The sequence below is a fragment of the Primulina huaijiensis genome, chromosome 13 (assembly GCF_012295235.1).
Source record: "Primulina huaijiensis isolate GDHJ02 chromosome 13, ASM1229523v2, whole genome shotgun sequence".
NCBI classification, from domain to species: domain Eukaryota; kingdom Viridiplantae; phylum Streptophyta; class Magnoliopsida; order Lamiales; family Gesneriaceae; genus Primulina; species Primulina huaijiensis.
Genome location: NC_133318.1, coordinates 18,961,761 through 18,986,659, shown reverse-complemented (window position 1 = coordinate 18,986,659; position 24,899 = coordinate 18,961,761). Strand labels below are relative to the sequence as shown.

Sequence of the window (24,899 nt, the reverse complement as noted above, 5' to 3'; positions counted from 1 at the left end):
TTCAAGCAGTTGTAGAAATTAAGTATGAGTAGAGTTTGTGTTATCATTGACGCCTAAAAAAATGCTTGACAGAATGCTATCTTTCTGATTTCAATCAGTTGTGTGGGTTCATTTTTGTGTTGATATACTCATCTATGGTTAGCTCATGTATTTTTCGAATGAATGTTGAGTTAACAAAATTTTGATGGGACGTTCCTTCCAGTTTCTTGCATTATAATTATATTATAGGTAACTCTTTTGCAGAAACTTGAGGATAGAGAAATCAAATTATGTGGACTCTTATCAGTAGCTGGATTAAGTGCTTGTCATTCCTTAAGAGAGATTCCTGATTATCAATGGGAAAATTATGCAGTTACGACACTCATTGACTGCAGCTCGATTCTTGATCCAATGGTTGGTAGCAATCATATTGGTAAGTGATTATGGAATTAGTGGTAGTCAACTATCCATGATATCTGGTTTAGATTAGAAACCTGTTAGAAACTATGAAAACTGGAACCGAAGACAAGACTGTAGTTCGAATCTGTCCTTTATCAAACACAAACATGGAATGCTGAGTCTTAAACAACCACATTAGAACTGTGACTGATTAGTGAGGTTTTATAAACATAATATAACAATCTACCATTTCATTTCATTACTTCACGAGAAAATAGTTAAAATGTCTTAAAAATCAAGACCTCATTTGTAAAGACTAATCTGACAGATTCAAATCTCTAAAATTCTTGCCTTCCCTGCAATCTAGGTTCATTGACCTCTCATCCCCCTCTAGTCCTTGATACATATTCCTCGATCTTGACATCTCGATCCATCCGAACTGCAGTTTTATCCGTCTTCGAGGACCCCATTACCGATAATTCCAGCAAACTGGATGAGACTATTGGATTAAAAGACTCCATTAATTGGCCCTTGAATTCAAGTGCATTTTTGTTATTTTATGCATATATAATAATAATTGTAATGACTTTGAAATGTCAAGATGGACGTCATTTCATATTCATTCTTAAAATATTTACACAAATCAAATCATAAGCACGACTTTAAATAATTTGCATTTATAAGGTTCATGTAACTAATTTAGTGAACTTTAATACGAAATTTACTAAATATTTGTTTATCATCACTTTTAGCCATTTTGGTCAAAGTCTTCTAAATCGAAAAATATTAGCAAAAGATGCGTAATGACCACATAATAAGAATATAAGATCATAAAAATATAAAACTTTGACCTATATTTGCTTCATACGTGTAACGTTGTCCTTGATTAACTGACCACATAAATATAAAATTTAAATCCCTTTTATGCTATTTAACGACGGCAAAATTAAATCCTTAACTTTGAAAATTACAAGTCATGGGAAATTAAGAATTTAACTAAAGTCTCGTGTAGAAAGTACATGAGAAAGATAATGAGTTAATAAGATAGAAATATATAAGACGTATTTCGGTAAAGTCTAAAAACAAATTCATTATAATTTATGTATATCATATGTGTGTTCGTTAAATATTTGTTCCAATATTCTCTTTAAAGTCAGACATGTTCTCATCCTATTTCCAGCTAATAAATGTACATTTCTAAGAAACAATGGATCGATCACGTAAAATCCTATTCCACACCAAAGGCGGATCCAACTTGGTGACGCTTTCAAAATTTTGTTTAGAAACTTAACCATATCGTGTGTTTTGTTTCTAAAAATTCGAGTTTCAACGATCATCTCTACGTGTTTTTAGATGAACTCCTCGACCAACTCTCCGAGATCGAATCTCCCGTTGCAGCACCCCACAACGCTCATCACTTCTCGGAATGTAGCGACACTACATGGTACCACTAGGCCGTTTCTCTGGTCGAACCCGAACTCGTTGTAGGCCTTCTCTAACATCATTTTGAACAAAGGGTGGTTGAGATAGCTGGTCGGCACCATGAATCTTTGCCTATCTTCGCCTACGTACACGGCAAAAGTTCCGGTGGTAGAGGGACTCGTGGTGGCGGTAGGGGATGATCCTCCATCGACATTATACCTTAGGAGACACTCGGAATGTGATGATTCGGGTTCGCCGGCATTGCGGAATGATCTAACTTTCTTGGCTAGTCTCTTCATCGATCCAAGTTTTTTGCCCAACATTTTTTGAGACGGAGAGATCAATGGTTTGAAGCTCTGTATTGTAGGATAATGGGAATGGTTTTGTTGCATTGGGAGGTAGTTTTATAGTGAGGCGGCAAGAGGGACAACTTCTGACTTTTGAAATATAAGGTCACGGGAATGATTTCCATTGATTATTGTCCGAACATATTTTTCAACAACTCGAAACATCTAGCTAGCTGTTGGAATCAAATTCTCCTGTAGCCTTAAATTGAATTCAAATTCTTTTAAATTTTTTTTTTTGAATTTTCATATATTGACGTTGAATAATAATAGTAATAAAAATAATAGTGTCCCCTTAATTTATCTCCAAATCACTCAATCATGTATAATATTTTTGCACGAGTTTAATATTAATCATAATTAAATCTTTATCTTTACAATTTGTATCTCCTTTCACTACCTCAAACATTACCTTAATAATGATTATATTAATTCAGAATTGAACAAGAAGAAACTTGCATTATAACAGGAAAATTTTAAATCCGAGATTTAAATTTATCCTTGTTCATTAACTAATGTAACGGATTTCTGATTCCGATCCTACAAAACTTGGTTATGTAAAATCATTCGATACGAACACAACCTGATCATTTTAATATTCAACTAGATTGTTAATTAACCAAAAGTCTAGCAAATCAATTCTTAATTTGAGTATTTAATTAACCTCTCAACTTGGAATAAAACCTTCATCAACCAACTTAAATGGTTGAGGGGAGCACATTTTTAATTACGTGCAATAGACGGCTGAATTTTATATTATGTGTCTCGTAAAATGTAATCAATAATTTGGTGAAAGTTGTTCGGTTGGTTGCTATACAAGTACATATCTTACTTCCATTTTCAATGTCGCACTAATTAATTTTGGGCATAAGTCGAAATTTTTAATTTTATGATTAACTTAATTTGCTATATCTATTTAGTGATTTTCTTATATATATAAATAAAGTACATTTCTTAAACATAAATTGNTTTCTTTGATTGGAATTTTTTGTTCTTAAATAAATAATAAAATTTTAATTCCCAATATAACAGATATAAAACAAAAAAAATGTAGTTTGTCGTTTGAAAGGGTTTCTTTGCATAAATGGTGGAAATGAAAGTAAACAAAGACGGCAAATGCTGGCCTTGTGGTTCAAAGATAGAATTGGAAATGATAATGAAAATGACCTTTTAGGACTTGAAATTGTCGATAAAAGCAACTCCCAATGGTTGGTTTTATCCAATAAAATTTTACGAGAAGAATCTTTGGTTAAAAATAAAGAGTAGGTATGTTATTAGACGATATCACGAATCTTTATCTGTGAGACGGATCAATCCTACTGATATTTACAATAAAAAGTAATACTCTTAGCATAAAAAGTAATATTTTTTTATGGATGACCGAAATAAGAGATCCGTCGCACAAAATACGACCCGTGAGACCGTCTCACACAAGTTTTTGCCAAAATTAAATAAACTGAAATATTATAATTATTTTTTTTTAAAAAAAATAATAAATAAATGAGTTGTCTCATAAAATCAAATTTATGAGTCTGCCCTTGTGCTCTGAAATGGATCAATGGGATATAAATATCGAAATGAAAAATAAATAATTAAATGTCAAATATAATTTCTTGAAATTTCTTTGGTGGTTTCCTTTTGTTGGAATGGAACTTAGTGAAAACCAAAGTCGTGCCAAAAAAATCAACAAGACCATACGTGGAAGACTTTGGCATGATTAAAAGCAATTTGATTAGAAAAATATATATAGTAAAATATTCATAAATGGATATTTTATGAATTAATAATATTTCTAAAATAATATTTTTTCTACATCTCGACTTGGGTTAGTGTGCTAAATTAATAATTTCGATAAATTAATAAAATAATAATTATCTGGGAGACTCATATGTAAAATTATACTCCTTTCAATATCATAAATTAATAATTTTCTAAAATTACATACATAAATATGAAATTTTTGTAAAATATGATTATATTATTGTTTGTTTTTTCATGATATTTAATTATATTGTTTTCTGTTTATACAATAAATCATATTTTATTAATCGTACAATAAATATTATTGAATTAATAAAAAATAATATGATTTACTTATTTTTATAAATATATATATAAAAATAATTTTTATTTATATTAATTCAAAGAATATGATGCATACACGTTGACGTAACACAATGACTTTTTTTGTGATTCAATTTAAGTTAGCTGGATAAAAAAATTTCTATAAAATGATAAATTATTAATTTTTCGATTAATTAATACATCTCTAAATTAATAAAACTTCATGGTCTCGACATTATTAATCTATATAGATTTTATTGTTATTTTTGTTACATATTTTTTAATTCACTTGTACATAAATCATAAGAAATCAATAAATTTCAAATTAATATATTTTCTATAGTAAAATTATTTGACTATAATTTTTTTTTTTAAAAAAAATCAACTTGAAAAGCGACAGGTATAAAATTGGATGACAATAATATTGATTCATGTCATTATTAATTCGCATAAGTTGATGATAATTAAAAATAGATTATATATGATTTGAATTATCTAAAATTAAACATACTAAACATAATTTTTTTATAAAGAAAATAAATTAATCAAATTTGATTAATATATAAGCATATACATTTATAAGAAAAATGAAACTTAAATTGCAATGTAATTGAAACCCGGATATTCTCCGATAAATCTGATTGCAGAAACTTCCAAATTGGAAGAATTCAGAAATTTTTTATATTCGAAACCAATTGGTAGAATATTTTCAATCATCATTATTGGTTTTTTTTAATAGTAAAAACCCATTATTTAATTTTCAATATTTTAATTGAATATGTATAGTATGGTTGACTGACTTGGTTATTTTAAAGTTTTTTTTTAAAAAAAAATTACGGCCAATCATTATTATTATTTCAAAATATAATTGGATGGGTCGTTTGAGGGAACGTGCTTGCAGCTATGAATATGATCCACTTTCCTAGAGATGTAAATTAGAAACCAAGCATTGAAGCAGTGTTTGAGTTGAGCAAGTGACCGATACATTTTCGAACTTCATACCGAGCTTGCACAATATGGTTACTTGATTGATGTGGCCTGCAGACTGTTGCGTTAGCTCGAAAGTTTACCTAATATGTAACGAAGAAAAACTACTTTGTGTTCCGATGTCATAAAAAAAAAACTCAGAAATCAAATTTTATTTGGCCATTTCTATGTTTTAATTATTTGTTGACAATATGGATGTACATAAATAGATTATATATGTTATTAAAATAATTTAATTTTCATGTATGGTTTTACTAAAGAATATATAAAAAATAAGATACATCTGACATTTAAACTATGGTTCTAACATGGAGTATACAAAACCTGTCTCGGTCGATATATTCTAATTTTAGGCTCGCTGTAGCCGAAATTATCGGGCAACTTACCATCCCCTCTCCAACTTGAGAAGATGCTTAGGAAAATTAAAGGATCAATGTTATTGAATTTGATATATTATATTGCTCAAAATTTTCAACTTAAACAAAGTCTGCAGTTGGATTGTTTACAGTCATAACGAGGAATAACGACAATGGGTTCCAAGTCTTTCGATGTCATAAAAAAATTAGATTAATAAGTTGTGTTAAATACTATATATTTTAACTTCATTATATTTCTTCACCTCCGAAGGGCGAAACTACAAGTTTTCCATTTAGATTAAAAGAAACTTATTGTTCATAATTTTGCAGATAATTTTGAGATGGTTTACTTTCAGTACGATCAAAAGCATCTCAGTTAGATTATCTTTGTTAATAATTGATTTTGACGTTGAGCAATTAAATTACTTACCTTGTAACGAACGCAACACCTGTCGCGGAGACTGCATTTTTAATATCAATATAATTTAACGTAAAAGTAAATCTATTGTGAAACCATCTCACAAGGAAGTTAGCCGATTTATATTTATAGAGAAAAAAAATATTTTTTTACGAGTCCGATCGTGTAAGAGATTCGTTTCATAAAATTATCATTAATTTTTTTAAAAAAATAATCAAGAAATTAGTAAAATTTTTGGGGAAAAAATATATAAATAAGATAAATAATAAAATATATAGAATACATGAAGAAGTCGAAATTAATATATCAATGAGGAGATTAGCTGGCTGTGGTTGCCGTTTTGTGCGTTTGCCGGCTTTCTTCTTCTACATACGCACGCCGTGACTATCGGCGTTTTGGAGCACCTTCCGTTCAAGGTATGAAATTCATCTCGGCCGCCGTTTCCGTTAATGTATCAGCTTAGCGCGTGAATCTAATTTCACCGTAGGCCTTGTTTATTGATTAACCAATTTCTGCGATTAAATGATTAAATTCGAGTTTCTTGTTAAATTACTTGCAGTACCCTGTTTGCTATTCTTCTCATGCGAAGAAGGATTCCCGGAATGAATTTACATTGCTTCGAACGAAAATTCTTTCGCTTTCCTCCTCCTTTGACTCCAATCCAGCTCCCTTCTCCGATGTGATTCCTCTTTAATTAATTTTCATATGTTCTTTATGAAAAATTTATTGATGGTAGATGTTGAATTTGTTTGCTTGTTGCTTGCCTTGCTTGGATGATTAGGGAGACTCATTTATGGTATGTGAAACCTTGTGAAGTGAGGAGTGAATCATTGTTAAGTCAGTATTGGGATATTCTATCTCCATGTGAGAAGGAGACCGTGTTGGGAATGAGAGGAGATGAGCTGAGGAAGAGTGCGCTGTTATCGCGTGCCTTGGTTCGGACCACTATAGCCAGATGTATGTTCTAATTTTCCATCCCAATGTTGAAAGTCTTGTTTTAGTTTCAATGTTCGAGTATTTTGTTCGTTATATTTATGCAAAATGTGGTTCTGCGATCGAAGAGTTTTTGCTCTCCCTTCCCCAAATCCTGGGTCCAGCCTGCACTCCCCTGTGTAGAAAAGACCTTATTTTTGCTGGAAGAATATATTTCTTCTTTCATTGATATAACTTATGGCGTTCCTGATTAGATTGGTTTTTTTGTAGATCAGATGAATTCACAAGTTAGTCCCCAATCACTGAAATTCCAAAAAAACTCTTATGGAAAGCCCGAGGTTAGACTTTTTATTTTATATGATTTTTATAATCCTTACTTTTCTAGTATCATCATGCTGTAAAGCTTTCCTCACAACCACTTGGGGCTATATATTGGCAGGTAGATTGGGGTTTTAGCGATGACTGTCAGCCACCTCCGGTGCATTTCAATATCTCACACACGTCGTCTTTGGTAGCTTGTGGAGTGACCATCAATTCTCAAGTAGGTCACTATATCGTTTTTGTTGTCGAGATTCATGCACTTGATTTTATTTTTCATCACTGCTGCCAAGTCAGCTGAAACACATTTGTGTTTTGATTTTCAAGTATAGATTGGTATTGATGTGGAAGAAAAGCACCGGAGTATCAAACATAGTATTTTGTCTTTTGCTAAGCGATATTTCTCGGAACATGAAGTTCAATTTTTAGCTTCTCTTACTGACCCGGAAGTCCAGCGCCAGGAGTTTATCAAGCTGTGGACACTCAAGGTCTTATTGACCATTAGATTGAGCCTCATGTCATCTAACTAAGTATATGTTTCTAGTCCTTACGAAATCAAACCAGAAAATTCATGTGAAATGCCCATTCTCCAGTTGGTGATATTTCACTGAAACTTGTTGATTTCAGGAGGCATATGTCAAAGCATTAGGGAGGGGTTTTTCTGCCGCACCTTTCAAAACATTCACCATTCGCTTTAATGGTGCAACTGGTGAAACCATTCATAGACTGAAGGATTTAAAATCTGAGGTATAACAGGAAGTTTCTGACTGGTTCCCAAAATACAATTTCTTTTTTGTAATCTCCTTAGTGTTGAAGGTCGATGCATCTTATTGTTTGACCGGCTATTTCTGTCTAGTGGATAAAATATCTTTGTAAGAATAGCGCATAATTTATTAAAATGGCTTTTTTTACAGGCAAAAAACATCTGTCTGCAACTGTTTTTTTCATGTTGAAATTCTCCAAATTCCAACTTGGAATTACTCATTACATACCAAGAATGGTTCAAATCTTCACCAGTTCTCTAGTTCGTATGTAAGATATTTCCAGATCATGTTAATATTATCAATTTGTACATAATTAGAATCAGAAAATTCATAAAACTTATGTTTTAAAGTGAATAGATAAATAATATGTGACAGTTGCTTGAGATTTCGGAATGTTGGTCTTCATTTTGATCTGTGTCCTACATTTTAGATATTGTTTGCCAACACACATGCAATCGTAGGTACCCTTTCATTATTCTTTTGATTTCAAGGGAAACATAAGATGGAAGAAAAACAGGGAAAGCAAACTAAGAGGAGTAAGGAAAGACAAAAAGATTGCTAGTCAACTTTGTTGAAGAAGTTTGAGAAAATTGTCTGATTCATTTTGCTATGGATGTGTTTTTATTGCTGCAAATCTTTATCATGTTGATTCTTCCAGAATACTTCATCGATCACGATTGGAGCTTTATCTATTTATTTACTTTCGATAAATTGTTCACAACATCTCACAATTCCTCCCAGGCTTCTGAAATAGCTGTGGATTCTATTGATGACCCCTCCAACCATACAAGCCATTGGCAATTTTTGCTCTTGGAGTTGGCTGGTTCTCATTATGCAGCGATCTGCACTGAGAAGCACAGTGCGACTGAAGGTACGGCTCAAATGTGACAGACTATAAAAAAATTCAAGGTGAATAGTGGATAAATGATGCAAGTAATTTCTTGTAGGAAAAAGAGACACTCCTGTAAAGTTGACAGTGTGGAAGACAATTCCATTATCAGAAGATGAACAGGTTTCTGGAACAGACAATGTTAAAACTATCCATGGCTTGTAATAGGTGGTCCATATAGTTACCTAATTTTCATATTGTCACATCGAAGCATTCATAGAGCTCTCAATAATGTAATCTTTTTTTGTACAAAATCGGATATTTACAACCTTCAGTAAGAGCTTTAAAAGTGATTTTAGTCTAGGTCGAAGAAACAAGCTAAGATTGGATACAGTCGAGATTTGATCAAGTTTTGATTATCATTCGGAGTTTTCGGTATCAAGAAATATACGAGGATTTTCGCCTTGAATCTTTAACATCATATCTCCCGTCCCAATCGTTTTCCTCGAGCTCACAAAAGATGACACGATCGATAGTTTTATATTTGAGACGATTCATGACAAGTGAACTTAATACTACAATTGAAAATAAAATGTTATCCTCAAAACAAGAACAGAAAGAAATTCTTTCTTCTATGATTCGTTAGAACCTTAACAATAGTGCAAACTACATTGCCCGACTAGCATGGTGTGACATGGCAGGAAATATTTATGAGATTCATTTGAGCTGGCATTAATGGCACACAGTCGTAGGATTGGTTTGTTAGGCCAATCAATTTATTGTTAGTTAGGCCAACAATTTTCTCGGGCAGTTAAAAACCAAAGAGCTAGAAAGTAGTTAAGATCCTCCTTAAAGGAAGCCTTTTCTTGGATGTATTGGCATTTGTAATTTCTTTTAAACATCCAATCCAACAATATTTGTTGTCCTCTCTTACAAAATTCCATTAACAAAACAAAACTCGAAATTGAAAAGGAAAACCTTTAAGAATCAAAACAGGTTTTGTCCAATTATCGACATATCATGGCAAACTCGGAGGGATTTCCAGTTGCTGATGTCCAGAGAGAACTGAACCCAGGTCTGGATAAGAATTTTCAAGTTGATCCCATTTCATCAGACGTCGCTGCCTCTAAAGAAATCCAGGTATACGCGAGTATGATGAATTTATATTTTATGCGACTTCGAATTTTAAGTCAACATAGTATCTCCAGATTTATGAAAACATTCGTGACTGCAGATTTCAACATATCTTATTTTGTATTTGGATTAATAGATTTCAAATCCATGGATTTCAATGTATTTTTTAGTTTTAGAAAATTAAGACCATAAACTTCAAATCAAACAATTGCATGTTTATATAGTGTTTAATGTTAATGATGATGAATTTCAACTCACCAATAACGAAGACATTTAAAATCTATTCTACTTTGTGTAACTTTAAATAAGTAAGATATGAATTTAAGATTTTATCTATTGTTTCAATTTTAACAATAAAACTTTAATCGAAATTTATTAATTTCAAATTCATATATCCAAATGCAACCTTAGAATTTATATATGGAGCAATTCAATTTATTTAGGCTGGAGAGTTGATGTATATTGATTTTTTTTAAACAAATTATACAAAAATGTTTAGTTCTTTTTATTTCAGAGGAGCAGTTGCTCTTTGTTACCGTCAATCATCCTCTTCATGACATGTTCTTTTTCTTGAATTTGCATATGATGATATATAGCACCATATTTGTATGTAGGAACAAATTGAAGGGACGAAAAAGGCAACAGAACAAGAAAATAAGGATGCAATGCAAAGTTTTAAAACTTCAATAATCGTTTCGGGCATCATCGTGGTTGTGGTTGGAGCTGTGTTTGCCATAGCCAAGAAACTCAGAGAGAAATGATCTATCTTTGACAAGTTTTAGATGATATTTTATGCAACTTTGGATTTTCTTTTTTATCAGACTTTTTAAATTTTGAGATGTACTTTCCACGAATGGAGTCAGAATTATTATTATTGAAAATTTTGTCAGTGTTATTTTACAATGAACCTCACAAATCAAATTCTCTCCAAATGTTGTATTTCTTGATAATCCATCAAATTCTAGCTTTTAAAATGATACTTTTTTTATTTTTATGATATTATTTAGCAGTACATAGAATCCATTAAAGCTTTAAGAAAAAAATATTAATCTAAATAATATATATATATATTTTTTAAAAAATAACTTATGAACGTGAAGTACATACATGCATAGAAAAACTATTAATGTATAAGATCGATCCAAGATGGTGCTCTAATTTACTTCAAATGTGATCAAAATAAAGCTCAAATTAAATTTTAAATAAATTGTTTGTGAGCTATGTTTTCTGTAATATGCTACAAATTTAATAGGTGTGATAATATCATATTATAAGTACCATTTATCATTACAAAAGCAATAATGTTATATACATGTGTGTGTGCCCATGTCGATTGGGTGAGATGTGTATAAAATTTACTATATACAGATGCAAACTTTCTTTACGAAGATTTTTGACCTGATGGGATGAGCTTGAGTGGTATGGTCTGTATTGCGAGTACTCTTGATTAGATAGGATTAACTCATGTGAATTGACATGTACTGTGAATATTTTGAACTGTAGGATGAACTCATGTGACCCGAACTGGTCTGTGAGTACTCTGGATTGGGTAGGATGAGCTTGACCTAGCCTGTATTGTGAGTACTCTTGACCGAGAATGATGAGCTCAGGTCAGATGATCTGCACACACTCAATAAGAAAATGTCAGTGAGCGCGAAAAGGTTTCCAACGTGGTCATTCTAACGCGCAAGTCAGTACATGACACACTAAGTAAAAATAGAATTTATTGAATACAGTAAAATGCAATATCTCATGTTCCAAATGAATGAGCAAACCTTTATATTTATAGGGGATAAGATGACTTCGATTATAGTGCCTGAACATTGTTCTTGATTAGACACCTTCTACACATGCTTTGCACTTTGACAGTAGACATGATGACCCACAATGTACCTAGTCTTGTCACGAGCACTGATTTGTCATGTTAATGATTACGAGGTATGATGACTCACACCTATGGGTCCCGCTCCCATCTCCTCATGGTCGGTCTGAGTAGGAAAAGAACCGATCTGGACAGTTCCTACTGGTGACTGAATAAGGTGAGCCGAGTCGGATGGCCTGGAAGCGTGGAGGGAAACAAACCCCTCGATTACAAGTGGACATGCTCCACGATGACTTGATTTAATCTCTTCGAGTACCCAACCTTGTCGGGTAAGGGAAGACTCCAAAGTGCTGCAAGTGCCCGGGATGCCAAGGGCTTCCCTGCTTGGCCAGACACCTTTTTCCACCCAGACAATATCATTCAACTATGTCTTGCCCGGCTAAGAATACGAGCACGAGCTTGTATGAGTCCATAGTGGTCTGATATGCTTCTCGGGTTGCTGCATGCCCGATGTTATTTAAACACGTTACTCTTTCTTTGCCGAGGTTGATTTCCACCTGGTCTCCTTTTGGCTTCATAGGACTAACTCTGGACTGGTTATTCTTTGATCATCTCTTCATGTCAGAGTCCAAAGATGATTTGAACCTTTTTCATGGCATCACCAATATATATATATAGTATGTACGAATGAATCTGATACATAACGTAATTAATTGTCATATACAATTATCAAATAAGAAGTTAATAGGTCTATTGAAAATGGAAAGTTCTATTTTATTCATGTTGATTTTAGATTTTAGGTCATTTAATAGGATTACATATGTATATTTAGTTTAGTGTAACCAAATAGAACTAAATTCGGTTACTAAAAAGTTCAAATTTTATTAAATAGTCTAGTAAAATTGTACAGATACATTATACACGATATATTAAATATATATGTATACATATTTATTTTTAAAATATATAATAATAATATACCGTAATTAAGTGTCCAAAGCGAAAATTCGGCTAAATTTTTTCAGTTCGATGGGTCGGACATTTTGCCCTTTTTGGGGCTCAAATCCATGGAGTTGGATGGGAATTGTCCAGATTACCCACCGCAAGGGCAAACAGCTTTTACTTTTTGTGTATTGTTACCCGGGACAAATATGTCATATCGTCACATTGGGGAAAATTCCCAAATCTTCAAAACCTGAGCCATTCATTAAGTATAGGGTTTCTATTTATCTAAGAAAGGCGGGCTGTGATTTGTGCGTCCGAAGAGACTTCTCGCCGTGGCCTGAGAGAGAGCGATTAAGAGACATATTCATCCGGCGCCGGTAATTTTATGATTTCTCCTGTCGTTCACATATTTGCGTTGACGTTCGTATTCTCTTACCTATTTCGCATTCCTGTTTAGTTTTAACATTTTAGTTTCTGTCGATTTTATTAATGTAGCGCTCTTTTGTTTGAGTATAAGTTGTGTTATTGGACTGGATGCTAATCATGTCCTACACAAAGTTTGGGTTTACTTGAAATTGCCACACTGGAATTAGATGCTAACCATGTTCTGATAGGAGTCCTCGAATGTTATGCAGTTCATGTGTGTATTTATGTTTGTGTTTGTGTTGGGTTCATTACGGTACTTAGTTAACGTAGAAAAACTTTCAAAGTTCAAATTTATTTTAGGTCTTTGTCTAGAAATCTCAAGTGTGGTGGTGTGAGCTTAGTATTGGATTTAAGTTGTTGGATTAGCAATGTGGATTGAAATAGTCTGTTCAACAGTCGAGCCAAAAGGAGGACAAGCCCATGTATAAGGATGCCTTCAATGTGGAGAGCAGTGTATTTTTTTTTTTAAATTTTATCTTGAAATTTTTGAAAGGACATGGTTAGTCAAATACTCGTTAAGTGACTCAAGTTCATGATCATCAAGGTCATACATAGATAAAATTGTTTATGTACTTTTCCTCAAATCTCGAGGGTATCATTTGCTGCAATTTTCTCTTTCTTTGGTTTTTTTAATGCTGTTGCTTCAGCTGGAAAGAGAAGGGATGAGTTATCATATTTTTGAGCGAGGACTTGGTGAGCCTCCTTTAAGTCTCGTCTTTTGCCATCTTGTCAATGTTGTAGTGGATACTTTCCCGTAATATTTCCATCCCATGGACTTGTATGATTGGGGGTTCAGTGGAAGGATTTCTGAGATTGAAAGAATCAAAAGCAATGTGAGTCAAAGTTAAGAAAAGCTTATGAACTTAATTTCAAGAGAAGGGCGACCTTTATGATCAAAAGGGGGTTTCTGTGGTCTTTTTTAGGTTTTGATATATTTTTATTTTTTAGCATGGTGGTGGGCTGGTGGCTTCTATGCTAGTTTAATTATTCTACTCATAAGAAGTCCGGATCCATTGATTGTGGATTTATAGTATGTGCAGTGAAATTAACTTTATAAAAAAGAAAAAAGGTTGCTAGCTAATCTAATTTTGGGCGGTAGATTTATTAAATGTGTTTGAGGTTGCCTCATCAGTCATTCATAGTTCCTGTGCATTAACTGGCTGCAGGATTGTTACAGACTGGAAATGTATCCAGGAAGTGGAACTAATCTTTTTAAAGAACTGATCGTCCTAATAACAAACCCATCTTTTTGTTAGTGGGGATGTTATCTTTTTTGTTTCATTCTTTGTTGTGTGCCCAATTGCATAATTAATTATCTATCTTGATATTTTCATTCCTCATTTTCTGTTCTCTTTTCTTGTGCTTGCTCCTCCTTCCTCTTTTGGTTGCTAATGCATTGGTCCTAAAAAGTTATGCAGACTAAACTTTAGCCTTTTCCATTATTCCCGGCATCCGTCATTGTCTTTAATTCAAGGAATTCACCACTTCATTGATTTGCACCTGTTGAACATCTTGATCCACTTTATGACAATTCGAATTTCTATCGTTTCTGTTTCTTTTTATGCTATGTTTGTCGACCCTTGTATTAAGTTGTTCGAATAGAAGCTCCTTGGAGCTACACCTCGTGTAACCTATTCGATCAAGTGTAACCTATTTGATCAAGATCATTACTTTGGAACTCCTTATGGCCATTCTTTTTATTTCAGCCTATCCACATATTTCTTCTTTCTTTTGCAAATGCTTCCGGGTTTTGCATTTTCCCAGAACTGCAATAGAAGGTCATTTTGTTAGAGGTCTAAGATGCCAAGGACAAGAGCCACTGCTGGAGCTACTAGATCTACTGAACATGAGAAGCCGGTTGAGACCGAAGAGCAGGTTGAACTTGGTGCTGACAATGACATGGAGGATACATTGGAAGAAGAGGTTGAGTATGAAGAAGTAGAGGAGGAAGTGGAGGAGGAAGAAGTGGAAGAAGAGGAAGAAGTGGAAGAGGAGGTTGAGGAAGAGGACGACGACGACGAAGGCATGGAAAATGATGAAGGGGACGATGACATGGAGAAAGAGCATGCTGACCTTCTCGCACTTCCTCCACATGGTTCAGAGGTGTATATTGGTGGAATTTCTCAAGATACTTCTGAAAATGACCTGAAGCGATTTTGTGAATCTGTTGGAGAAGTTACGGAGGTAAAATATTTTAATTAACATGTGGTGTGGTTAATTTGACCGACATTTTACTTGCCTCGTACATACCATTGACAGGTGAGGATAATGAAGGGAAAGGACTCAAATGAAAACAAGGGATATGCATTTGTAACTTTCAGGACCAAGGAATTAGCTTCCAAGGCTATCAAGGAGCTTAATAGTACTGAATTGAAGGTTAGATGAGTGCTACCTTCCTTTCACTCACAATCCACACCCAGTCACACTTATACTTGCACTTGTTTTTCAATATTTGTAACTCACAACCTCTAAGTTGATTCTCTTTGATGTGGGTTTCTTGTGGTTGGCTGGTCATATATAATCTGTATTATTGTATATTTATCTATGTTGTGGAAACTTACAGGGAAAAAAATTGAGATGTTCTTCATCTCAAGCAAAACATAAGCTGTTTATTGGTAATGTGCCCAGAAACTGGGGAGAGGAAGATATGAAGAAGGTTGTGAAAAAAGTAGGGCCTGGGACTGTCTCCATTGAGCTTTTAAAGGTGAGGGTTTATTTCCTTCTGCACAGCTTTTTTATTATACCTGCTAAATTTCTGGTGCCGCGTGACAGGTAATCCTTTATTTATTTGACTGCCAAAATGTTCAGGTAATACATGTATCTTCTTTTTGTAGGATCCACAAAATTCAAGTCGGAATCGTGGATTTGCATTCATTGAGTATTATAATCATGCTTGTGCTGAATATTCTAGACAGAGGATGTCAAATCCTGATTTTAAGCTTGATGACAATGCTCCAACTGTGAGCTGGGCCGATCCCAGAAGTGCAGAAATGTCGTCTTCCCAGGTCTTGGTTTTAGGCTTATTTTTCATTGTTCTTTGGTTAAATTGCGTTGAATGTATGATCATTGGGAACTAGTACAAAATGCAAAGGTATTCGTGATTACTTGATTAATCCATGTAAATCGTAATCATCAATGTACGGACTTCATTTATCCAGTTTTGCTTCCTTTCCCATGGGGGCATTTGCATTAAGGAGGATGAAGCGTTTATTAAAGAGTGGCAAAAGTAGTTGTTGAAGATAAGAAAGTATCTAGTTTTGCTGTTTTATTTATTTATTATTTATTTCGCAAGATTTCGGAGGTGACTCCACTTACAGGTTATTTCCTTTCCCCATAGGGGCTGGTTGGATTAAGGAGAATGGAGCCTTTACTAATGACGTTGTGAAATTAGTAGTTGAAGGATGTACTGTCCTAGAGAATGTATTAGATTGTTACGGTTGCACAACCTTTTCATGATCACACAAAAACATTTGATAGGTCTTGCGGTCACTTCGGTTATTCATGATTTGTTGACGCCTTTGTTTCTTGTGCCAGAGGCAGGATTTTCTTCTTAGGGAGCCTATTTTTTTAGGTGTAGAAAAGGCAATCTAAAAAGGTTCCTCAAAATACAGAAAAGGAAGCACGGCAATTGTATTACATTACTCCACCAACTAACAATCACAATAATAAAGACTGGCGAAGTGAAAGAACTCGCTGACTGTTAAAGTTCGTAATTTGTCTTTTCGTAATGAAAACTAATTTATCAAATCATTAAATAATTAAATATTATGTTCATCCTGGAAATCGGGAAACCTCTTGAACATGAAAGGAACGTTCAGATTTATTTTCATGTTAGGTCATCGTTTCTTATTTAAAAAAAAGGGATTTCCGTGTTATGTCATAGTAATTACGCAGACTGTACAAAGGAACTTGAAGAATACAAGACAACCAAGATTAAATATACATTAGATATTAACACCCCTGTCTAGACTCCCATATAGGTCTGTCCCTACTTATTTCGAGTTATTGTGCTAGTAAAAGTTACTTACTGGCCCTTTGTTCTATAGGTCAAAGCAGTATATGTGAAGAACTTGCCGAAAAATGTTACACAAGATCAGCTTAAGGAGTTGTTTGAACATCATGGAAAAATTTCAAAAATAGTTCTTCCTCCTGCAAAGCCAGGACAAGAGAAAAGCAGATATGGTTTTGTTCATTTCGTGGAAAGATCAAGTGCCATGAAAGCTCTGAAGAACACGGAGAAATATGAGATTGATGGTAATATTCTTGTCCCTAGTATTTTCCAGCATTTTGGTTCTGGATTATAAGGTTCTTAACTGTGATGGTACTAGATTGCTAGTGCTTGTTTATATTTTCTTTGGTTTTGTTTTATTAGGTCAAGTTATAGAATGCTCACTGGCAAAGCCACAGGCGGATCAGAAAAATGCTGGGGTATCAAATTCACAGAAGGCAGCTATACTTCCAACCTACCCACCTCATGTTGGATATGGTTTGATTGGATCCCCCTATGGCGCTGTAGGTGCTGGATATGCTGGTGCAAACTTTGCTCAAGTAAGATGTACTATGTTTTCTTCTCTCCTTTTTGTGGGCTGATTTTGTTATTTTTGTTTTTTACTTGTATTTATGTACACTTGCTTTCTGGAAATAGCAGCCGCATCTCTCCCCCCTATTTCCACATTGTTGGTGTTGTCCACCCTTGTGCTTTGAGGTTTAGTGTGTATATTTTTCTTTTCAAAGTTCGTCCAAATGATATTATGTGTGCTAGATGTGTTAACTTGCGTGTACGTTCTATAATTGGACACAATGACACATGACCTATTATTTGTGACACCTGTTCTTGAGCTTGGGTTTATGAACGGCTGAATGGGACTTGTTGCAATATGTTGGGGCTCGACGCTGTTGCAATAGATGCGGTTTGATGCAGTCGCAATCTTCAAGATTCTATATCTTTTGCATAAAGTTCAAATGGGTAGACAGGAAGTTATTCCTAAATTCTATAATACCCGCTAAAAGTTACAATATTAAAACAAAAACATGGTCTCATCTTTGTAAATTTGCTGCATCGGCTTCATGCCCTGTACAAATTTATACTCATAGAAACACCTAAACACATGATGGTGCCGGTCACAAATGCCACCATAGTTTATGCACAAGCAGGCCCATTGGTTTCACTGCCATCATGTATCCAGCGTCAGTATCAAGATCGTATCATCACTTTCTTAAGCATATCACCTTATGTAAAACCTGGCACTGTTGAGATATGCCTTGACTGAAATTTTAGCTTATAGAGAAAATATTACAGTTTGAGTAGCCTATAATTGAAAGTTTGATACAATTTCCTAGATTTCATTAACGTCTTTGTCGTTCTTATTAAGGTACCTTCGCAATGTGCTATCATTCATTTCCATATCATCTTAAATTCATAGTTTGATTTTAAACCAATCCATTATATCCATCATATCATCATGTTAAACTACTGGCTGTGAGTTCTGGTTTTGCAGCCCTTAATCTACGGAAGGGGAGCTACCCCTGGCATGGCTATGATGCCTATGCTTTTGCCTGATGGAAGGATTGGATATGTTCTGTAAGTGATTTTTTTAGTGTTGCTACGCAATAGAGCTATGATGAAAACTTTATGCGTCCTAGTATATGATTTGTGATGCGAGAGACAAACAGATTTAGTGGTTTGTCAAATATATATCATCTCGAATAATTTTATAGCTGCAAAAGATACTAGAGATTGTATAAATAGTTTATCTCGCACAAAAACGACATCTTAATTGCAACAGCAGTAATATTACTCTTACAGTTGTTGTCACTTCGTCATTTTACGCACATGCATCATAAATGTCCTGTGATGATAAGTAAGAAGTTTAAGACATATCCATTACAATAAATTAAAACACAGGAACTATTCAATAAGAATTAAAAGAAAATGAATAGATTTTATCGGACGAGAGTTCACCCAGCATGGGCATATAATCAGTAGATTGCTGACATGTGCCATTTTAATAAACAATGTTTTAGTTTTGTGGTGCAGTTATTTCATGAAACTATGCTGTTCTGTGTAGGCAACAACCTGGAGTACAACCACTCACACCACCGCCACAGCAAAGAGGCGTCGGCGGCGGCAGAAGCAGTAGTGCAGGTGGAAGCTCGAGTGGCAGTCGACGTGGTGGTGACCGCGGGCACGGGCACGGGCGTGGGCGCAGTAGGTACAATCCATATTGATGCTGCATTTATTTGAGCAATATGCTTAAAGGTTTAACCTTTTTATAATTCACAATGAGATTGTATATCTTGGTAGTTTGTTATATAACATCAGATGAAGCAACTTTTAGATGTTATCAAACTATGATTCGCTGCTATATATTTTTTTTTACCTAATTAAGATATTGGCTTTTGCATGTTCACATTAAATGATCATTTCATAGAACGTTCGCTATTTACGGCCAATATTTAACGAGTGAAAATGTCAAATACTGAATGAATTGATATTTAAATTTCATATTGGTTTATTTTTCACATCTAGGTATGTTAACAATCACCAAAAAGGGGAAAAAATTTTCACCACAAGTCCAAACCCCGGCAATTTGTTATGAAATCGTGACTTGCTTTCTAAATAATTTTTAAACCATCGTTTTTGTGTTATAATTTTCTAAGGTTGAAGACGTTCCAATAATAATATAGTATTAAAAGATAATGCGCAAAAAACTGATAATTAGGACATAAATTATCCTTCAGGTATCGGGTCTTGATTTGATTCACTTGGACTAATTTAGTCTAATTATCTGTCTTGTCAATATCGTTGAAGTATTCGTAAGAGATATAATACCGCATAAATGAAATGTTTCAACACTTCGAAATTTCTCAGTTCTAAGCCAATCATATTGAATCATTCGTGATTATTTTAAGTCACGAATCCTTGACTTCACCAGGTTAAAGACATAATGGACATAAAATCAGTCCATTCTCATTACATTCTTTACACTTCAAGCTCTTCTTCCCATCTTCACCCAAAATCTTACTACTCCCTTTGCACTCTTTACACATCAAAAACCGGATCCCGGCACACCTCCGACACCGAATGGTCTTCCTCGGGATCCCATGCAGTAAAATGTCCAATTTTCCCTCCTCATCCAACCGGACCACTTCATCAACCCCACCTATCATTCTCCCCTTCACAAAAACTAATGGCAATTTAACTTCCTTGGTGCCCATTAGCGCTCTTAGTTCTTCCTTAAATGGTGAATGCAAAGATATGTCGCGTTCAAATATCCGAACATGGTATGATTCGATGATTGATCGAGTGGCGTTGCAATCTTCAAACGTCTTCCTAATACCCCTCAACGTGGTTGTGTATAATATAACAGCATTTTCGCCGCCTGGTGGGCATTTTTTGTCGTACATATCAAAAAGGGTATCCGAATCTTGGGAGTAATTTCTTCCAATTTGTGAGGTCGGTGTCGACGAAGTTGAAGTGATCTTCTTGATATCTAGTTTCTCTTCAGAGACATCTTTCTCAACTGATGCGACAACTTTAGGACAAAAAACTTGGCCTAAACTCCTCTTTGCCAAAATCACCTCTCCAGAACCACAAAATCTATTACCATTTGGAGATGACACCATACAATTATCCATCGATTTATTGCATTCTTTGAACGCCATTTTTGGGCTATTTTCCAATGACCCTGCACCATTAACTCTCCCCTTATTCTCCTTTCCACCAAACCTTTTAAATTTTCTTGGAGAACTCATTTGATTCAAAAACTTCAGAGGACTGATTTTATTAATATCCAAAAAACCGCGCAAAAGAAGACTCGATTTTGGGCTTATCATGGCTTTAACACAAACCGGCACTTCTTCTTCAAGACCCTTCATAAGCTCCCATGTATTAATAATCTCTACAGGCTCTTCGCGAGGTGGCGATGTCTTCGCATCCTTCCGACATTTTTGAATGATCTGATGCTGCGATTCTTGCTTCTGCTGTTGACTTTCAGTCTCAAGATTCAAGACACCGTAAGTGCTTGAAGTGAGAGACACTAGATGTTTGGTGTCATCCTCTTTCCTGTGAAGATTTTGTTCTTCTGCTTCTTTCTTGGTTTGTCTCGAGGAAACACAACCCATTAGATGATTTTTGGAAATATTGAGGTTTCGGGCAGATTTTGAAACTTATCCTTTTTTCAAGAAATTGGGACAAGATACATTGCCTTGCCATGGAGACCCAACGGTCAGAAAATTCGAATGAGAATTGTCAGTAATTTTTAGGACAATGATTGTCAGTAAATTTATTAGCACCCTCGTCTTTTCTCCCCTACCAAAAATGTTTTTTTTTTAATTTCTACAAAAAATTTAATTTTGCAATATAATATATGTTATAGGTATAATAAATCTTTATATTAAAATTTTTAAAACTAAATATTGTCGACTCGATAAATTAGATCTTAAACAAGCTATTGCCTCTGACCGGCACATTCTTAAATTTATTTTGCAATTATATATCATTTATCGATAAATATTAATTACAAAATGAAATAACCATTACTTACACCTAAAAAATCGAGCACTTATTATCGTAAAATGGCTTATTAAAGCAAATTTAGCTTCTTTTTTTCAGGAAAAAAAAATTTCTTCTGAAGATATCACAAATATAACAAATTCATTTTTGGTGGAAAAAATCTTCCCTTCTTCTTAATAGTAGTTTTCAATTCGGATTTCGGTCATTTTAGTATATTTGATTATTTATATAATTTGATAAGTTGTTTGTGTCAAGTTTATACGATTAGTTTGGGTCTTTATAAATTAAATTAGTTCGATTAATTTATTTGTGATAGTTGGATTTAATTAATTCATTCGATTTGAACAAAAAACGAAAGATCCAAAGAGAATTGAAAATACAAAGTCAAGAGAGACCTTCAAATGTATTTATTGAGTTTTTCACGTATTCAACTTTAAAGTTTGAACTTTGTTCGAAAATGGTCACGACTATTTATGCATGTGTTTCTTTATATTCTTTTATTTAAAATAAATAAATTCAATGACACTCCATTAATCGAGATTTTATCTTATCAATGCTCCTTGCATGTTATTATTATTATTATTTTTTAAAAAATAAAATTTCACTACATACTATGTATTTTTTTGACAATACATACTATGTATTTTTAAAAGGAATGATTAATAAATAATGTTACCATATTTAAATCCAGAATCCACTATGTTATATCATAATAAATTAAACAATAAATTGTAGAGAAATCGTACTTGGAACTATAATATTTAAACTTTTAGAATGAGTAGTTGATTTTTTTTTTATGTCCACGCATCCTTCCTTGAGAGCCATTTAGTTTCTCCCTCAATCTATTTCTAATAATAAGATTTAGAGATAGTGTAACGTGATACCCGAGATCTAGATAACCTTCATATTATTAATTTTGTTAATTATCGTATGATATTTCTATTTAACTCATAATAAAAATAGAAATTACATTTTAGTATTTACATTAAAAGCCCACGTCCTATCACATTAATCTCATTAACAAAAAAAACTTTAGTAAATTACTTTAATTTGAACTTAACTTAACTTTATATTAAAAAATCTTCACAAATCAATGTTAATTATTGTTTCAGGAGTAGCCCGATAATTAATCGCATGCCTGTATTCAAAATTTATTTGGTTAACCAAAAGTATACGGCTTGATTTAATTCGGACAACCACCCTCTTACTCTATATCACATGCATTGGTCCGATAAGATGCAACATATCAATTATTTTAATAAAAAAATTAACAAACGTATGACAGACATATCGATAAAATTATTACGAGGAAATCCGTACGATTTAATATTTATGTAATAATTATTTTTGTTTTGTTTTGATTAATAACAGATTTTAATTCTATCACGAAATTTATAAAATGAAATTAGTAAAATTTTAATAAGTCAATTTTTTTTTATATAAAAAACAGTTGATTTTTAATGTATAATCATGTAAAGTTTTAACCATTTTTTAAAGAAAAAGGGTGCGTAAAAAGGGAGGAAAAATAAATAAAATAGCACTCAAAGTTGTTGAAATTTAATTTTAACTGCTACCAAATGCTACCTAATATATAAGAACACTATATCTTTTTATAAAAAAAAAAATTCTATAATATATATATATATATATTTAATTTAACTAATATTACAGTGTAAACTGGAAATTAAATAATATAATTTATATAATTAACTTTTACTAGTAGAATTTAAATGAACCTATTATTTCAGCCCCTCGTTCCATTCAAATCCCACCATTACAGCGTACAGGGAAGTGAAAACAACTACATCCTTCCATTAATGCCTCAACTCGATATCGAAACCTTCGTTACTGCCTGGACAGGAGGAGGCAACGATCGCAAAATCTCCTGCGAAACACTGGCAGACACCGCCGGGGACGACGAAGCTGAAGATTACGCCGCCGATGTGATGCCGGACTTTCCATCGGGATCATTTTGGCTGTCGAAGGACGCGGAATACGATTGGTTCGATCGCAATGCGTTTTACGAGTCGAAAGAATCCACCGAAGGCTACGCGAAAAACTCAAATCCGAACCCAAGCTTTAACTCAACTTCTCAGAAATTATCTGCGAAGTTCATGTCTAAAGCGTCGATTCTCCGATTGCCCAAGGCTCAGGACGCCGCTTTTGTTGATACCAAAAGGAGGACGTGTAAACCAGTCAATATAAGGCTGTTTCCGAAACGGTTCGCGTCATCGGGGAAGTCCTCGGTGTCAGTAGAAGAACCGGGTTCTCCGAAGGTTTCTTGCATGGGGAGAGTGAGATCTAAGCGCCGCCGGCAGAGGTTGGATTCGTTGAGAAAGGGAGAAAAACCGGTGGAAAAGGAGAAAACCGGGTTCTATGCGAGAATAATGAGCCTGTTAAGTTTCAGAAAGGTTATTAGGAAACCAGAGCATTCCGGGATCAGGAAGGTAATGAAAGCTGTGGAGGAAGAGCCAGTGGCGGCGGTTGAACCCCGACGGAAGAGTGTGAGTGTGAAAGTGGGAGAAAGAGTTGGTGCTGAAATAGTGGCGGAGCCCCCTGGTCTAGGAGGTATGAAACGGTTCTCGTCAGGGCGGCGGCCGGAGACTAGACAGCCTAGTTTCTAATCCGGTGGTGGCGCGTGACGGTGAAGGGAGCATCACGAGGTTCGTTGACAACTGTTTTCTTACACGGCAGGTTTTTACGGTTTTAATTTTATTATATGTAGATGTAGAGATTTTTTTTTGTTTTATTTTTAGAAACGGTAAATTCTTTTGAATTTTCATGTTACAGATATAAATTCTTAAGACTATAATATTTTCTCATGATAAACTTATTATCTTTTGAATTATATGTCAATGTTTTCCAATAGTTTCACGTTAAAAGGATAGGAAACACGTCTTAAATTTTGGAATAAAAAAATTATAGACATGATCATTAATTCAGACATTTGTAAAATTAGTTCGAATTCTGAAATATTCAAGCGAATGTCGGATTCCTAGTTTAATTTTTATGTAATGATCCCAACAACATTAATCTAAAATTCTGTTTTTTTTTATTCTATTTAATATTCCACGAAATAGAATAATAATTTTTAGAATATGAAAACATGCATGTGCATGTTTGACAAAATTCGTTCGACATGGACATTTACCAGTTTTATTTATTTTTGTTGATTTTTTTTCAATAGTTGATTTGATTTATTTAAAGGAAAATTTTGTTGACTTAAATTAGAAGTGTTAATTGA

The 24,899-nt window shown here is 33.8% G+C and overlaps 6 protein-coding genes across 8 annotated transcripts; 4 read left to right on the top strand and 2 right to left on the bottom strand.

Moving 5' to 3' along the window:
* Positions 1-1,727: 1,727 nt before the first annotated feature.
* LOC140991307 (auxin-responsive protein SAUR22-like) lies at positions 1,728-2,099 on the bottom strand. Its single transcript, XM_073461222.1, has one exon. The coding sequence runs from the start codon at positions 2,097-2,099 to the stop codon at positions 1,728-1,730; it is 372 nt and encodes a 123-aa protein (XP_073317323.1).
* A 4,161-nt stretch (positions 2,100-6,260) lies between these two features.
* LOC140956379 (uncharacterized) lies at positions 6,261-9,235 on the top strand. Of its 2 annotated transcripts, none has more exons than XM_073413106.1 (9): positions 6,261-6,385; positions 6,529-6,648; positions 6,751-6,926; positions 7,173-7,240; positions 7,342-7,443; positions 7,553-7,708; positions 7,848-7,967; positions 8,726-8,855; positions 8,932-9,235. In XM_073413106.1, exons 2-9 carry the CDS (start codon positions 6,551-6,553, stop codon positions 9,036-9,038), a joined length of 957 nt encoding a protein of 318 aa, XP_073269207.1. In that variant the 5' UTR covers positions 6,261-6,385; positions 6,529-6,550; the 3' UTR covers positions 9,039-9,235. The 2 variants fall into 2 exon arrangements, with proteins under 2 accessions (XP_073269207.1, XP_073269208.1); XM_073413107.1 differs by having other exon boundaries at positions 6,267-6,420.
* A 419-nt stretch (positions 9,236-9,654) lies between these two features.
* LOC140991305 (uncharacterized) lies at positions 9,655-10,806 on the top strand. The gene is made up of 2 exons (XM_073461221.1): positions 9,655-9,953; positions 10,562-10,806. Exons 1-2 carry the CDS (start codon positions 9,834-9,836, stop codon positions 10,706-10,708), a joined length of 267 nt encoding a protein of 88 aa, XP_073317322.1. The 5' UTR covers positions 9,655-9,833; the 3' UTR covers positions 10,709-10,806.
* Positions 10,807-12,932: 2,126 nt separating this feature from the next.
* LOC140991381 (heterogeneous nuclear ribonucleoprotein Q-like) lies at positions 12,933-19,524 on the top strand. Of its 2 annotated transcripts, none has more exons than XM_073461305.1 (9): positions 12,933-13,091; positions 14,905-15,324; positions 15,400-15,516; positions 15,704-15,844; positions 15,975-16,145; positions 17,187-17,394; positions 17,513-17,688; positions 18,639-18,721; positions 19,209-19,524. In XM_073461305.1, the coding sequence occupies exons 2-9, from the start codon at positions 14,941-14,943 to the stop codon at positions 19,366-19,368; spliced, it is 1,440 nt and encodes a 479-aa protein (XP_073317406.1). In that variant the 5' UTR covers positions 12,933-13,091; positions 14,905-14,940; the 3' UTR covers positions 19,369-19,524. The 2 variants fall into 2 exon arrangements, with proteins under 2 accessions (XP_073317406.1, XP_073317407.1); XM_073461306.1 differs by having other exon boundaries at positions 12,946-13,091; positions 14,847-15,324.
* Positions 19,525-20,009: 485 nt separating this feature from the next.
* LOC140956286 (uncharacterized) lies at positions 20,010-21,399 on the bottom strand. Its single transcript, XM_073413000.1, has one exon. It carries the CDS (start codon positions 21,262-21,264, stop codon positions 20,077-20,079), a length of 1,188 nt encoding a protein of 395 aa, XP_073269101.1. The 5' UTR covers positions 21,265-21,399; the 3' UTR covers positions 20,010-20,076.
* Positions 21,400-23,472: 2,073 nt separating this feature from the next.
* On the top strand, positions 23,473-24,279 carry LOC140991304 (uncharacterized). The gene has a single exon (XM_073461220.1). The coding sequence runs from the start codon at positions 23,473-23,475 to the stop codon at positions 24,277-24,279; it is 807 nt and encodes a 268-aa protein (XP_073317321.1).
* The last annotated feature ends 620 nt before the right edge of the window (positions 24,280-24,899 follow it).

What these genes read in the sequence shown, in the direction of transcription:
- LOC140956286 (XM_073413000.1), bottom strand. Translation starts at nt 21,264, where the DNA reads ATGGGTTGTGTTTCCTCGAGACAAACCAAGAAAGAAGCAGAAGAACAA.
- LOC140991305 (XM_073461221.1), top strand. Translation starts at nt 9,834, where the DNA reads ATGGCAAACTCGGAGGGATTTCCAGTTGCTGATGTCCAGAGAGAACTG. An exon ending in CTGCCTCTAAAGAAATCCAG is followed by an intron (nt 9,954 to 10,561) that starts GTATACGCGAGT and finishes ATTTGTATGTAG; the next exon opens with GAACAAATTGAAGGGACGAA.
- LOC140991381 (XM_073461305.1), top strand. Translation starts at nt 14,941, where the DNA reads ATGCCAAGGACAAGAGCCACTGCTGGAGCTACTAGATCTACTGAACAT. An exon ending in CAGAAATGTCGTCTTCCCAG is followed by an intron (nt 16,146 to 17,186) that starts GTCTTGGTTTTA and finishes TTTGTTCTATAG; the next exon opens with GTCAAAGCAGTATATGTGAA. An exon ending in CTGGTGCAAACTTTGCTCAA is followed by an intron (nt 17,689 to 18,638) that starts GTAAGATGTACT and finishes CTGGTTTTGCAG; the next exon opens with CCCTTAATCTACGGAAGGGG.
- LOC140991307 (XM_073461222.1), bottom strand. Translation starts at nt 2,099, where the DNA reads ATGAAGAGACTAGCCAAGAAAGTTAGATCATTCCGCAATGCCGGCGAA.
- LOC140991304 (XM_073461220.1), top strand. Translation starts at nt 23,473, where the DNA reads ATGCCTCAACTCGATATCGAAACCTTCGTTACTGCCTGGACAGGAGGA.
- LOC140956379 (XM_073413106.1), top strand. Translation starts at nt 6,551, where the DNA reads ATGCGAAGAAGGATTCCCGGAATGAATTTACATTGCTTCGAACGAAAA. An exon ending in TCGGACCACTATAGCCAGAT is followed by an intron (nt 6,927 to 7,172) that starts GTATGTTCTAAT and finishes GTTTTTTTGTAG; the next exon opens with ATCAGATGAATTCACAAGTT. An exon ending in GAAGCACAGTGCGACTGAAG is followed by an intron (nt 8,856 to 8,931) that starts GTACGGCTCAAA and finishes AATTTCTTGTAG; the next exon opens with GAAAAAGAGACACTCCTGTA.